This window comes from Crotalus tigris, unplaced genomic scaffold (assembly GCF_016545835.1).
Source record: "Crotalus tigris isolate CLP2741 ecotype Arizona unplaced genomic scaffold, ASM1654583v1 scf7180000017605.3043972, whole genome shotgun sequence".
Classification (NCBI taxonomy): Eukaryota; Metazoa; Chordata; class Lepidosauria; order Squamata; family Viperidae; genus Crotalus; species Crotalus tigris.
The window spans coordinates 1167944-1183554 of NW_024096508.1; the positions used below are offsets into that span (position 1 = coordinate 1167944).

At 39.8% G+C, this 15611-nt stretch overlaps 1 protein-coding gene across 6 annotated transcripts in view; it reads right to left on the minus strand.

Annotated features, from left to right (window-relative positions):
- Window positions 1-204: 204 nt before the first annotated feature.
- The window catches only part of FRMD6 (FERM domain containing 6), a 104551-nt gene continuing 89144 nt past the window's right edge, over window positions 205-15611 (minus strand). For all 6 annotated transcript variants that reach the window (XM_039320975.1, XM_039320956.1, XM_039320984.1 and 3 more), the window contains 9 exons: window positions 14607-14793; window positions 9664-9819; window positions 8164-8229; window positions 6701-6769; window positions 6345-6519; window positions 5841-6179; window positions 3666-3800; window positions 2686-2777; window positions 205-1500 (listed from right to left, as the gene is read on the minus strand). In XM_039320975.1, coding sequence (XP_039176909.1) covers window positions 1216-1500; window positions 2686-2777; window positions 3666-3800; window positions 5841-6179; window positions 6345-6519; window positions 6701-6769; window positions 8164-8229; window positions 9664-9819; window positions 14607-14793 — 1504 coding nt within the window. In that variant the 3' untranslated portion in view covers window positions 205-1215. The remainder of the gene's footprint in view (window positions 1501-2685; window positions 2778-3665; window positions 3801-5840; window positions 6180-6344; window positions 6520-6700; window positions 6770-8163; window positions 8230-9663; window positions 9820-14606; window positions 14794-15611) is intronic.

A 15611-nucleotide genomic window follows, 5' to 3' on the forward strand; every position in this document is an offset into this window, starting at 1 on the left:
AAAAAAATGGAGCAGGGAAGCCACGTTTGCAATGCAGAAACAACTCTCTCCTCTTATTATGTTCAATAGCAACAAAACAAAACAAAAAAACCAAAAAAGAAGCTGTTTTAACCATATGTAAAATGTGCATTTGCACGATTGTCTATACATGCAGTTTGAAAGAAAGGAAGCATTAATTTCTCTTTTCGAAAAGCACAGAAATCAAAACCAAAATAAAACATAATTTTATATTTTCAAAAATACATTAAACATATACTCTTTTCTGCAATGTGCATATTTTTATATTCACTCTCTCTCACACATGCTCTCTCTCTCTCTCTCTCTCTCTCTCTCTCTCTCTCTCTCTCTCTCTCTCTCTCTCTGAACTTAAGGTACTTTTGGTCAGCAAATCCTATTGCTACATCCTCATTTTTTTCCCTTTTGAAACAACAAAGATTCCAGAAAGTTTTCCAAACCATCTAACATCTGTTTGGGGATTTTTTTGTTGTTGTTCATTTGCTTGTTTTGGTTCAGGTTTTTTTTTTTTTGTAAACTTTACAAATAGCGCAAAAATATTCCATTTGGATCAAAAGTTTACATACTTTTTTTTGTGAGGGGGGAGATCACAAGATGGATTCATTGCATCTCAAGTTGCTTTCATCCTCTGAGCAACTTTTCTACACAGATATCCTTTGGGCTAGTTATTGCTTATAGCTCTGTCTTTGATGTCACCCACTTTGGAGGGTGCATTTCTTTGGCTTGACATGGCACAACCAATGGGAATGGAGAAGAACAACTAACGCGATTATTCTCACAAGGGGAAAAACTAAACTGCAAAGGTGATGCAAAAATCTATGGTATGCATAGCGCAGAAGAGCTCCCATGAAGCAAATTAAAAAAAAAAATACAAGAGATACGTCTATATTCAAAGTAAACATTGTGCATCCTTCTTGTGAAACAAAATGTTCTCCAAGTTGGCTGCTTTCAAAAGAAGAGACCAGGTCTTCTAAATCCAACTGATTTTTAACCCAATCAAATTCTGCCTCCCGGCAAACATTGATGCTGAAGAGCCCGCAAATAGGACAAGCTTTTATAAAAGTGCAACAGTTTACAAGGCCTTGATTTTTTTTTTTTAGTATCCTGGGAAAACCATTGAGCAGGGAAATTCCTGTTTGGCACACTAGTTTTTGGAACTGGAAACACTGTGTTGTCTTGCTATAGCACCCAATGTCAGCATCAGACAACAAATTCTGGAACATCTTCATGGGCAAGGTCCAAGGAAAAGTATTTGCTGGCTCTTTTGACGGGAAAAGCGTTTTGGATATTGATGCACTGCTGAGCTAAACAGCCGTTGCAATACAGACCCTCTTCAGCCAATCCATGGCCACACCCAAACGTATAACTCTGTGCTGTCTCTTGGCATAAGCTTGCCAGGCGCAAGAAGTCTTTTTGGTAGAGCCGAATGTCATCCAGACTTAGGCTGTGGCGATCAGTGGAGGTCCTTGGCTTCTGACAGATGCTCTGTAGAAAACAAGGAAAGTTTTAATTTGCCCTTCCTTATTCTGAGTCCCTCAAGTTGTATGGAACAACTCGCTTTATCTCTGTCTGGTAGGTTCTTTAAATACAATTTGATATTGATCAAAATATCCTGAGATTTTGTTGTTGCTGCTGTTGATGGCTCTTCAGTCTGACTGGGAAAAGAATGATCTTTCCCCAAATTTAGCCTCTTCTCTCAGGAGAGTAGGAACTTGAGAAGACACACAGGCTGAGTTCAAACAATACATTAAATTGTAAACATGGGCTGACAAAGCACAATCACTGTAATCACATCACATGTTGGTTTCAACATGTTGAAACTTAGGTATTGCATACAAAATTGTACATATTAACGCTCATCTGTAAATGACTTTTTTTTTTAGCTTTAATCATAATGTAATGTGTGCAAACAACCCCTTTAAACTTAATGTTAACTGCTCTAAACTCAATTGTAAAAAAATAAATTTGTGTAACGGAATTCTCAAAGTCTGGACTATCTTATCTGATTCAGTAATCTCAGCTATTAACTTTCACAGCTTTAATTCTAACTTAACTTCTGTGGACCTCACTCCATATGTATGGGGGTGTGCATAAGTGCACTGGTGTGCCCATTGTCCCTGTCCCATTTTGATTTTCTTATTTTCTTTGTTTGAATTCGTCAAACAATTTTTTGTTTGATGAATAAAAATAAGTAACAAACCTTATTTTGTGGGTGAGTCCTTCACACAACATACTAAGATAAAAACCATATTACTATAAGACACTGATCCACCAACAACTGAATTACATTTTAGCCTAGACTGACATATTGTGCAAACTCAGCCAAACAATTTTCATTGAGATTTTTGGATTATCCCAAAGCTTAAAGTGCCTGATAAGGTGCTTGTCAAGCAATAATCCGGTGTATTTGTTTTACTTCTCCTTTTTTTGCCTACAGTTAAGGTATTGTATTGCAAACAGACAAAAGTAGAAGACAGCATTAAAACATCATTGTGATGCTTGAAATGTAACAGACAAATGAAAACATATGGAAGGGATTTTTCTACCATTCCCAAAACAGTGGTTTTGTTTCCATTCCTTTTTATGACTAGCTGCCATTACAATGCTATATTCTGTCATGGACATCCACCCATTCAGTCTGATTTGGTTTTTCCCATCTATTTCACAAACCTGTGGCAATGAATCAATGCTCTGGCCACGAAGTTTTACCACTGTCTCTGAAGAGCTGGAAGTAGACGAATTCACTTCTTTGACAACTAATCCTGAGTTAGGTGACAAAAAAATAAAAACCAAAAGAGGTGAGATGTTTTCCTGATTCAATCAGCATGTAGTTTTCATGGTATTGTAAGTATTGCACAGAATACAGTACATTTAAAGTGTACTTTTGGCATTGGATTGCATTGTAAAATCATATGACTCTGTTATCTTTTAACTGGCCTTTACAGAATTCTAAATACGTCAATAATGAGTCAATGAAATAAACACAATTTTCCTTAACCAGGTGCTCTCCATATGTGCAGACTTCAATTCCCATGCTAACTAGGGATTATGGAAGCATTTTTCTGGAGGATCCTGTACAAGGAAGGCTGTCCTTGTTTAATGAAGAGAAGGACAAGGGGTGGCATGATTGCAGTGTTCCAATATCTCAGGGGTTGCCACAAAGAAGAGGGAGTCAAGCTATTCTCCAAAGCACCTGAAGGCAGGACAAGAAGCAATGGATGGAACAACCTGCCTCCAGAAGCTGTGAATGCTCCAACACTGGAAGTTTTTAAGAAGAGATTGGACAATCATTTGTCTGAAATGGTATGGGGTTCTCTGCCTGAGCAGGGGGTTGGCCTAGATGACCTCCAGGGTCCCTTCCAACTCTGTTATTCTGTCACCCTGAAAATTATTTGAGCGAAGATGGTCAAAATTCATCCTGATATGGCACAGTTTGGTATATAAAATACAAGATGTTAAAAATTAAGTCTGATACACCTACTCTGCTGGAAACTGCTAACGTGAAATGAATGGTTACTTCTTTATTTATCATTAAATAATTGATATGTTGCATGTATTGTATATATCTACATTTCTTTGAACCTTTTGTAATAGTAATAAAAATATTAGGGTTATTCTTTTGTTCCTTACAATAAACTCAGGTATATTACCTGAATGTCCATTAAACTTCCGGGCCATCAGCATGTCCTCTGTGATGTAAATGCAAACATCAGGATTGACGTCATCCATAGATGTTTCGCTTGTTGGCTCAAGATCTCGAGGATCATCAACAAGCATCTCTATTTCTGAAACAAAGAGAGAATAAATGCCAGGTGAGAGGAGGAGCTGGAACAGCTACATTGACAAGACTGTGGGTACAACAAAGCATCATCTCATCTTTACAATAGCTATAGATGAATTTGAGAGATCCAGACAAAGCAACACTACTTTTTTTCCTAATGGTTTAGGCCCCAAAAATCTAAAGGGGGAGTACAAGACATAGGGTGCCTTTTCTTTTGTTCCCAGAATGAAAAGCAGCTGCGGAGGCAGCAATCAAATGCAGAGAAATAACAGAGGAAGCTGATGCACATCCCCCTTTTCCTTCTAGGCTCTTTGTCCCACCAGCTGCAGGACAGGATGAAATCCACATGGAAAGGATTAGCACGGGCCATTTCTTCACTCGTGATAACTTCCTTCTGGCTTCCACCAAACTTCAATAAAAATAAAAAAGGAAGAAAACCTGACACCTACTGGGAGAATGCTGGCATGTTTTGTTCATCTTGTATTTTCCCACTCTTTAATCTTGAGAATACAGCCTGTGTTATTTTTAGTAATAGGAAATACTAAAGAGATAATGACATAGAAGCCAAAGCAGAAGAAGGATGCAGGCCATTGGTTCCTCTAGCTGAGCACTGTCTCTACCAGCAGTTTTCAAATCTTTTCAGGCAGTGGAAATTGATAGTTAAAAATGCCACAAAACTCTAATCAAGAGGCAAAGCTCTAGATAAAAATTGACTGTGTTCAAAAATAAACCCCATCAAGTTCTTATGCATCCATAGGTTCTTGCAGAACACAGTTTGAAAAAAAACCTGGTGTATATCAGTCCCGCAAAGATTGGTGGTTCCTTATAGATGTGTTGGACTAATATCCAGAATCCCTTTGGCATCCTGAGAAATTATGTGAGTTGATACCCAGCATATCAGAAAACTGGTTATGCTAATTGGCAGTGGGTCTCCAGAAACTCAAGCAGAGAAAAGCCATTCCCAAGGCTGTTGCAAAATTGCTTTTCAAACTTGATATTTTGAATTCATTGTTTTAAATTTTTCATTGTCTTTATTGAACTACAATTAACAAACATCAAATAATTTTGGTCACCATGATATTGGGACTCTAGAAAGATGTTGAGACTCTAGAAAGATAACAGAGAAGAGCAACAAAGATGATCAGGGGACTGGAGACTAAAACATATAAAGAACGGTTGCTGGAATTGGGTGTGTCTAGTTCAATGAAGAGAAGGATGAGGGGTGACATGATAGCCATGTTCCAATATCTCAGGGGCTGCCACAAAGAAGAGGCAGTCAAGCTGTTCTCCAAAGCTCCTGAAGGCAGGACAAGAAGCAATGGATGGAAATTAATCAAAGAGAGAAGCAACCTAGAACTAGGGAGAAATTTCCTGACAGTTAGAACAATTAATCAGTGGAACAACCTGCCTCCAGAAGCTGTGAATGCTCCAACACTGGAAGTTTTTAAGAAGAGACTGGACAACCATTTGTCTGAAATGGTATAGGTTTCCTGCCTGAGCAGGGGGTTGGAGTAGAAAACCTCCAAGGTCCCTTCCAACTCTATATCATCATCATCATCATCATCTCCAAAATGCATAAAGAAAAAAATATAAAATATATATTTCTAAATCAATAGATGATATAGAAAATACAAAAACATCTACATTATCAACCTTGTGAACTCTAAAGCTTCCTCCTTCCATTATGTATTCAAGATGGACAGTGAATAATATGTAAGGGTGTAGGTCTATACATATGTTGTATATAGTATGTTTTAAATGTGTGTTATATATGTGTACACTTTGAGAGGAAGCAACTAAATTTCATTTTTAATGTGTGCCATTGTGCCCACAGGGAAAAAATGACAATAAAGGTTATCTAATCTAATCTAATCTAAAAAGTAAATAAATAGGCAGTACTGTACATGAACAAATTTATCATCCATGTAAAGTATTACTATATTCCATATTCTGGAACTTGAATCCCAATTCAGGAAGCAAACAAACCAACAAACCCAAACTCTACATTTACTGGCCAAAGAATGAACCAAATATGGACAGTTACCATCCTCCTGAGAGGAGTCCTCCTCCAGGCGTTCCTTCTCACTGCTTTCTACTCCAGAGGTATGAGAACTACCATGACTGGTCATAGAGCTGCAAGCTCTCAGCTGGCGATGGACAGCAGCCACCATGAAGTCCTCCTCAGCCCCCCGGTCCCTGGGCTTTGGATCAGTCTCAATTCCAGAGGTGTGGGAGCTGCTATGGCTCGCAGTTGAGTGGCGGGAGAGACGCTTGTGCTTCACACTGCCTGAACTACTTCCGCTGGCTCGGGAACGCTTTTCCAGTTGATCCATATCAAGGTCCAGGGCATCGCTGATGTAGGACTCACGATATTGTTTTTTCTCTGGAAGAATTATACATGAAAGGTAACCCACCCATACTTAACCTATGCACCTGAACTGTTGGCTCAGAACGATGAAGCCTATGTATAGCTTCATGTACAGTGGGTGCTATCATGAAGTCAAGAAATGAATATATTGTTTCAAATTGGCAGAGATGGGATCGCTACCTTCATTCTCCTCTAGCTTCCTGATCTGGCGTAGGAGTGGTTGCAGGTTCATGTAAAGGCGATGGCTATTGCTCAGGAGTTGCAGGAGATGCTGAGATCGCAAAGGACAGCCAGTGTAGTAGGTGAGCTTGCGAGCAGATGGCAGGCCATCAGGCAGAATCTCAAATCTCTTGCCCTGCAAAGACAAGAGACATGAAGTTCACCAAAGGACAGAGGCGTCAGTTTAGCCTGGCTTTGTAGGGCTTTTCTTGAAGTTCTGTCTCTGGTTATCTCCATCTCACCGTGTTTGTCATATTATATATGGTATCAAAATGCCTTCACTAAGGAGGATCCAACTTTGGTATTTTCCTACTCACCACAAATACAAGTTTTCCTACGTTTGTCCAAGGGAAGTCATACAACAGTTGTCTTTCACTGTTTATATTCTGAAAGAGTGAAGGGAAAAAAGGTAACCTGATTATGCTCCACTTATCTTAGAAAGTATACAGCTGAAGCAATGTGCCCTGCTCACTGAATTCAGCCACCATTTTTCATTTCATAAGTCAAAAAGAAAATAGATTCATGAGGTTTTCAAATGATTTGCTTGACATGATGCTTGTCACATTGCATATGAGGTACTGCTTGTGCTGATTAGATTGGACTGGCTGATTAGATTTGGCAGATAACTTTTTTTTCCTGTTAAGAGCTGCATTATCCTAGGGATAGACAGCCAGTTTGGTATAGCGGTTAAGCTAGAAACTGGGAGATTTTGAGTTCTAGTCCTTCCTTAGGCAAAAAGCCATCTATAGTAGGTGATCTTGAGCCAACATCTGGAATGTTTGCCCACTCAGTTACCAGCAGGGTATAAAATAATGCAGAAAGCCACATTCATTCAGTTTGTATTTTTTATTTCTTTTTGGAATAAAAAAATATTTAGCATAAATACTCTTTTCCAATTTTCCTCTAAAACAGCAATTCCCAGCTCTTCAGGTAAGTTGGTTAAGAGTAAGGCACTAGTTCAAAGTCATCCAGTGAGCTTCCATAAATGGGGTGGATTTGAACCTTGTACTTCACCATCTTAACCAGAATATCATACTGGTATATGCTTCAGGTTAGGTTTGCATATGAGCTACAGAATTTCAACAATGGAATTATGACTCTTTTATTTCTTGTTAAATTTGTTTGCTGCCCATCTTGCCCTGGGGCTACTAAAAAGATGAGTGGAGGGGCATCAGGAAGCACGGCGGAGGGGGGGGGGAAAGGTGGGCTTTACTCTATTTATTTACATTATTTACTCAAAATGTTTAATTCACTTAGATAATAAGCTCTGCAGAATTGGGTTCAGAGAACAGTATTTTTAACAACGACAACAAAAAATCCTTCTATTGAATAGGATGTAGCACGCTGGAGCACTTTTCCAGTGCTCACTTTGCAAAAACTAGGCCGAGAAACATCTTCCTGCTCTGATACGCTGTTGCAAAAAAAGAAAAAAGAAAAGATTCAGCTCAACAGCAGGAGGATGCAACATTTTCCAGATGAAAGCTTTGAGTATGTATGGAATGCATGGTGTGGCGGACAGGACCCCCAGAATTATTTCATTTCATTTTAAAATTAAACCCAATATTGTTCTTGGGTCAGACATTTAATACTTTCAGAGTTTTAAAAAAAAGTAAATTTGGAGGTTACTGGGTCCACATCTAAGGCTTTGAGGAATTACGTAAGACCTTGGGACCACAGCTTGTGCACCTCTGCCAGAATCCTGGAAAAGAAATGGCCTCAATCATGTCTGGACAGGTAACTGAATGGTCTGTACCAATAAGTCAGTTATGGAAACATGTACCTGGAATATCTGGATTCCCTTTGTGGTAAGCCCAAGAGAGAGGGAAGCCTCAATTTCTTTCTTGTCCTACAAGAGAGAAAATACACTTGCATTATTTTCTCACATAATACAGTTGGCTGACATATCAATGACAACCTAGCTGTACACATATTCACTAGCTGATTGAGGAAAGAAGCATTCCTATATCAAGACCCAAATGAAAGGAAGATTTGAGGGTGGTTTTTTTTAGCACTGCAAGAATTGGTTGGACCACAACCATATAATCCTCAGAAAGACCAGGATGAAGATGCAGGAGTATAACTCACAACTTCATTCTCTTTCAGCATCATCCCTTTGGCACCTCCAAAATTATTTTGGAGTAGGTGAGATCAGCATTTTGAGCTTGAAGGGTTTTCTTACTTTTATTTTGCTTTGGAGGAGTATTTGGAGGGAAGGCTTAGCTTTCCAACAAAATAGCTAGATGACACATACGGCAGCATCTCCTGCTTGCTTCCTACAAACCACTAGCATTTGGAAGTACACATCTTTGCAAATAAAAGCTCCATTTAACAATTACAGCTGTATTTCAATATACCCTAAACACAATTCAATGAATGCCAGTTGAGCAATGAATGTATCATTCTAAATGGGGTAATTTTGGTTTCTTAAAAGACTGCACTGTGTAATTCAGTATCTAGAAAATATCAGTATTTTTTCAATATCTAAAAAAATATCCACTCCCAGCATACACTATGTCATTATAAACAATCAGAGACTGTTTCCAATCCTGGCTCTAATATTTGGGATGTGCACAGGTAAAGAAATCCATAGTGGAGCCCTTGAATTTGTAAAAGTCAGGTCCTACAGAGAATTTCATCCCAATGACCTTGAACAGTTCCAGCAAAGTGGGACTTATGCTGCTATTGGGCAATGCATTTCAATTATTTGAAAAATATTCAGCAAGCTAACGTATCACTCTCTGAATCAGGTTCTGGATAGCATTATCTTCTTAAATGCAAGATGGGAAATTAATTCTGGTCCGTTCCTATTGTTAAGTCATCTTTCCTCTGAGCTGTGCACATTACTCAACTCACTGAATAATCCACACTCCCATTGTCATTTTGAAAAACATTTCAAACATTTGCTTGCAAAGCAATTACTAAAGGATCATGATTACATCCAACAAAGTTAGTGCCAGTCCAGGTAACATCCTCCTGAATCTCAGCTGCCAGGCAGCACAATGCTCACAACTTAAGAATTCACCGCACATCTTTATCACCAGTTTTTGAAAAGAAGCTATTAAAAAAACTGTAGCTTCTTGACTTGCAATTTAAAATGTGCCTCCAAGCCTACCCTCAAAAGAATTTTATTTTATTTTATTTTTATGATGTGAAAGATTTGTAAGATAGGTAAATGGTTAAAAATTACAACTGGGAGGCATCATCCCGTTAAAAAGGTGAGAAACTGCTAAACAGTGGTCACTTTACCCAAAGATTTTTTTGCGGTAGCCTCATTCCATACCTTGTACAATCTATAATAATGGACAGCTACATCATCCAACCGAACAGCTTCCTTGATGTACTTAAGGTGGGCTTCAGAGGCAGTCAGAGCACATTGGTCTTTGTGCATGATGGGGATGTGTTTCAGGATGTAATCCTTCCCTCTCTTGGCCACCACCTGTCAGGAAGAAAATTACATATTAATTATTAGGATATGGGTTCATAATCTCAGGCACTTAGCTGTTCAACTATCTATTTAGTCAATTTATATGACTCTGGGTGACAGTATTAAAAAAGTAAAAGAAATGTGTACAAAGATTAAAATACACAGCAGCCAAAGAAACCCACAACAATCATTAGCACAGCCAGGAGACATCCCCCTTTGCACACTGATTGCAACCTTCCCTGCTCCAGATGACTTGGAGGCAATGAAAATGGTGCTTATGCATTTCCTGGGACATTTTAGGCATTAAAAGATTGTTCTATTTCAGAATAACCAAGGGGTGAAGAATATAAAAACAACTCTGTTGAATCAGGCTAAGGCTTGCCTTAATTCACCATTTTGTTTCTTAAAGTGGCCAACCTCTGTGAGTTTGAAAGTGGGAGATGAGACTATGCACACCATCCACCACCGTTTCCCTTCAAGTAATATTTGATAGTATGCAGCCCTTAGCCCAGATGTAACAGTGGGTCTACAAGACTAATAGATCTATCCTCTACAGCTGTCTGTACTAACGGACGCCTATGGCTTTCAAAAACAAAGCAAAGGAGAGGAGATATTAAAATACTCCAGGGAAGGTGGCTCAAAATGGAAACAGCGAGTCAACACTGTTGAGAGGTTATTATCTTCTTACCTGGCAAGTTTACACCAACAGTTGCCTTGGGAGTTGGCAGAACTTGAAAAGAGGTCAGTTCACCTACTAGGAAAGCTATCAAACCATGTTTCCATTGCACAATAGGAAGGTTTCACCACAAGCATTTGGTGCATGAAGCTGCCTTATGCTAATGTGCTACCTTGCCATAAATCAGTCTTTCTCAACCTCAGCACCTTTAAGATAGGTGGACTTCAACTCCCAGAATTTCCCAGCCACCACTGGGGCCATAATTCCAGGAAACCTGCCAGCCCAGGCAAATAACTGCTGCTATGAATTCTGAGCCTGTAGCCCCAACATATCTGCAGAGCAGAAGGCTGCATCTGCAAAAAGCAGGAGACATCCTTCCAGCATATGCCATGTTTTTTTCATAGAGACCCCAGAGATATTATGTTTTGCATTTAATAGCTCATTTGCTACCACGGGATACATCACCTCTCTAAGTAATTGTTAAACTATTCTTACTGTTATCAACTTTCCAGGAAATTAATATATTATTCCATAACATGCATCTTGGAATAACAGAGAAAAGATTTGACTTTCTTCTCTTTGTATAGTTTCTAAAAGTTGCATTTTAGATTTCCCCTCCGATAATTGTCCTGCAGTGAAATTACTCCTTCCTCTTTCTGCTACCTAAAAAAGGGATCAAAAATTTGGGATGCAACTATGAAGTCATTTTAGCATTGATTAATAGTATTTTCACCTTGTGGAAGGAATGATGGGCTCGGCTGCTGTTTTTGTTAGGTACAAACTAGCAATATTGTTTTGTTTGATAACTTTCTAAATTTTATCACAGAACATCCTAAGAGGTTTGTTTTTTTTTTTTTTTTTGCATCATCCTATCAAAGAATTTGGTGAAAGTGACCTTTGCATGGCTCTGGGTCTGCTGCATCAGTCAAATCATTCACCAAGGTATCAACAGCCTGGTGCTATATTTGAGTTTTAGAGATGCCTGTAGGTGGCAACTTAGCAGATTTGATCTAATACAGTGGTTAGAACACTGGACTGAGAAGATGAAGGTTTAAATTTACTCCAATCACAAAAATTGGGTCAGTTATAATCTTTTGGCTTAACTTACTTCACAGGGTTGCTGTGAAAATAACATTGGATTATGTAATGTATGTATTTTGTTGTGAGTCATAGAATAAAAGATAGGATATAAATTTTAAAAATGTATCTGGTCTCTACAAAGAAATGCATATGATGATTATCCAGATAGATTTGTCTACAAGATGGTAAATTCAAGGATGATGATAAGAAGCTGGGCCATATTTGGAAAGTTGGCTCCTTCCCCCTTAAGGCAGGCAATCTGAAGGCAATAAAAACAGTTAACTGACTCCTTCTCTGCCTCTTCCACCCATGTTGCTATACTGCTATACAGGCATGAATGTCTCTGTTATGCGTTCCCCATGACATCACCCTCTCTTTATAACTAGAATCTATTCTAGGGATGCCCACAGCTGCTGCATCTACCACTACCAAACATTCCAGCTGAAGCATTGGCTGCCACAATCACTTAGTACCACAAGGCACAGCCAGGGAAGATATTTTCACATGCTCACAAACTCCTGTTACCCCATCACTACTCTTTAACTCCAAGCAGGTACTCTCATTTCATGGGCGCCAATTTTCTCTTCTTCACTTACTATCCCCTGCCTAGCTCATACATTATCCCAGAAACATGGGTAACCACAGGTTACCTCTCCTTCCTGAAACTATGAATGATTTCTCTGATATGGTTACAGTTAACCAACTTAAAAAAGACAGCCCAATCTCTAAACCAGAGGTCCCCAACCTTTTGGGCACCAGGAACCGGTTCCGTGGAGAGAGGTTTTTCCGCGCACTGGAGGGGGTGTGGTTTTGCGTGCTGCTTGCATTCTGCAGATGGGGCTTTGCTTGTTTGTGCGGACCTGTTGCTGGCATGCCACGACCCAGTACCAGTCCATGGACTGGGGGTTGGGGACCCCTGCTCTAAACTACCTGCTTCCCTGGGGACAAATATCCACATGAAGTAAATTATGATCCAGAGCAAAGAATCATATGCATAAATAAAAACATCTTGCCTCTGAAGCAAGGGTAGCACATGAGGTTCCACTACCTGACAAAGAAGGGGATCTACCTCTCTCTTACACATCACAGCTTCCATATCCTCTCTCCAACATATAGCACCATCAATATCTCCCTGTGATGATTTTCATTATTTTGGAAGCGTGTCCCAGATACAGCATTCCAAATGAAGTTATTTTTATTGTGAAGATAAAATTAAAAGAGGAGATTTTGTTTGGAATACCTGGCACATTCAAACTCCTTGTCAAGCTAAACCCAAAAATGACATAGAACAATACAGCCAGAGTTCTGTTTGCTTACAGACAATACAAAATTTTTTGCTAAACTAAACCCTTACTAATGGATATACTCTGGGAGATTCTATGGAGTAGCTATTCTAACTGTCTCCTATCCAGGTCTGGGCTATGGTGGTTCTTGTCTCATCCTCCTCCTTCCAGGGAAATTGCTGCTTCACTGTAGTCCATCAAAGCACCCACCCACCCTCTGCAGGCACCATTTCTCACACTATTTTTGATTCAGAGGAGTTACTTCCAGAAACTGGTGGGTGCTACCTGGAACTGCAGCCCAGAGGAGGTTCCATGTGGCCCAGAGGAGAAACAGAATATTCCAGAGACTGCAGCCGCTGAATGGCTGTTGTCCCTACAGATGTTTTTGACAAAGGCTTCACAGAAGACTTATGCATGCAGAGCACATGTTTTTTTTTCATATACAGACAGCCTTTGTTTAATAATGGTAACTGGGACTCACGACTCCATTGTTAAGCAATGCAGTTGTAAAGCATGTCACACGACTGCAGTTGCAGCAATCTTATCAATGTTAGGTGAATTCCGCAAGGTTGCTGTGTCTCACGTGATCGCCATTTGCGACTGCCTGCTGGCTTTCCCACTGACTTTGCTTGTCGGAAGCTGGCAGTGAAGACTGCAAATAGTGATCATGTGACCACAGGATGCTGTGGCCATTGTAACTGCGAGCTGGTTGCCAAGTGTCCAAATCATAATCACGTGATTGTGGGGATGCTGCAAGGATTACAACTACCAAGACTTGCCATATGTCCCCCTCACTTAGCATTGTCATCACTTTGAATGGTTGCTGAATGAGCAGTCATTCAACAAGGACTACCATAGAATATTCCATCTGAATCCCTGACATTTTTATTCAAAAGGATACAGGAGTAGGTGATGGTGAAAGTCCCTTCCTATAAATTTGGAGAACTGTTATTATGCTACCAAACCAAACTTGATTACATGGACAGGTGCTCTGATGTAAGGCACATTGCACCTTATTCCTCCCTCTTATGACAACTTCTTCAGTAAGTAAGGTCCAAAATATTAGACTTATAATTTTCAAATTGTACCCTCACAAAAGCAAAGTTCTTTTATTATCACTGAGTTTCCCTTGTAAAGTACTGTTTTAAGGACGCTCTCATTTTCTTTATAACATCTCTTAATTCACAGAGATCCAACAGGCCTCAACAATCAGCTTGTTTTAGAATTTTTTGCAACATACCACCAGTTACTGGAAAAAGCCAGGAAGCCCTAAAGCCAATTTTACAACGTAACACCTCAACCTTATCTATAGCTTCTGAGTTCTTGTCCAGCTGATTTGAAAACCATACAAGCTCTTATTAATATTGGTCAACTGGAACAAACTCCTTTGGTATTTCTGTCCTTTGCACAGTTGCTATCACAATTGCTTCAAATGGCTAAGCACATCGACAGCAAAGTTGACCAAACAGCCATATTTTCTTTTCCATTACAAACACTAAGCAGGGAGACTCAGTGGCCAAATTTCTGCAAAAACCAACTTGGCTCTGGCAAAGCTGAAAAAGTCTACTGTGATCTTCTACATTTTATCCAGCTACTGGGGACACTGTCCAACTCTGTACCGAAACAGCATCTGCTGCCTGAAATGTTTCCGGAAATGGCCAACCCTGCCCCCCTACAGGCTTCGTTTGTGTTTCAACATTCAGAGTAAACGAAAAACATGCCCTTGAAGACAAGAAGGTGGTCTTCGAAGGCGTCCTTACCCATGCAGGAAAGTATGCCTCAGGTTCAAAGTATTTCCCAAAATGCTTGTTCCTTTTGAAATTGCCCAGGTCAGCCTGCAATGCAAAGGCTGCTAGGAGGAAATAGGCCTCTTCGCGCAGCATGCACTGAGAACGTAGGACTTGTTTCCTCAGATGCCAGTAATAATAGTAGCATGCAGTTCGGTCACTGGACAAAGGTGAGAAGATGAAAAAATAAATAAATACAAGAAGAAAAAAATGAGGAAATGTTTCAGAACATGGAGCAAATCAGCAAGAAAACCAGAGATAAGGAGCACACTGTATGAGTAGTGCTGGTCTCAATTGGCAGTTTTTAGATCAGAGGTGTCAAACTGTCAGCCCGCGGGCCAGACATATCATGCTGAAATCACAAAGAGCATTTTAACACTTAATTTTAGCTGGTTTAAGGCTTTATCAAAAGTTTGGAAGAATAATATACTGTATATGCCGGCGTATTAGGCGACCCGGCGTATAAGACGACCCCTGTCTTTATCGCTGGGTCACCTTCCTAGAACGTCGTCTTATACGCTGGAAACTACCAGTATTTCCGGCGTATAAGATGACTCGGCGTATAAGACGACCCCCGTCTTTGGCGCCGAGTTTAGCGCTTCTGGAGGTCGTCTTATACGCCGGCATATACCGTACCATCAAAATACTTTAAGCCTAAGGTGGGTAGAGGAGTTGGGGACCAAAACATCAAGAAGGCCACTGCAACGACACCACTGAGCTCACCATTTTGACTTTTATGTGCACCCTTTGGGGTAGGCCAGGTCAGGAAATGGACACCATAAGAAATAGTGGTTTTGTGTTATATCAATATTTTTATCGATAATATTTATTGACAATATTTCTCGGATCTGGCCACTTTAAGACATGTGGACCTCAACTCCCAGAATTCCCAGCCAGCATGTCGAAGTCCAAGGTTGAGAAACATTGATAATAGAATCTTGAAGTCTGGCAGTGTTTGCCCTTCCATCCCTCTTAAAC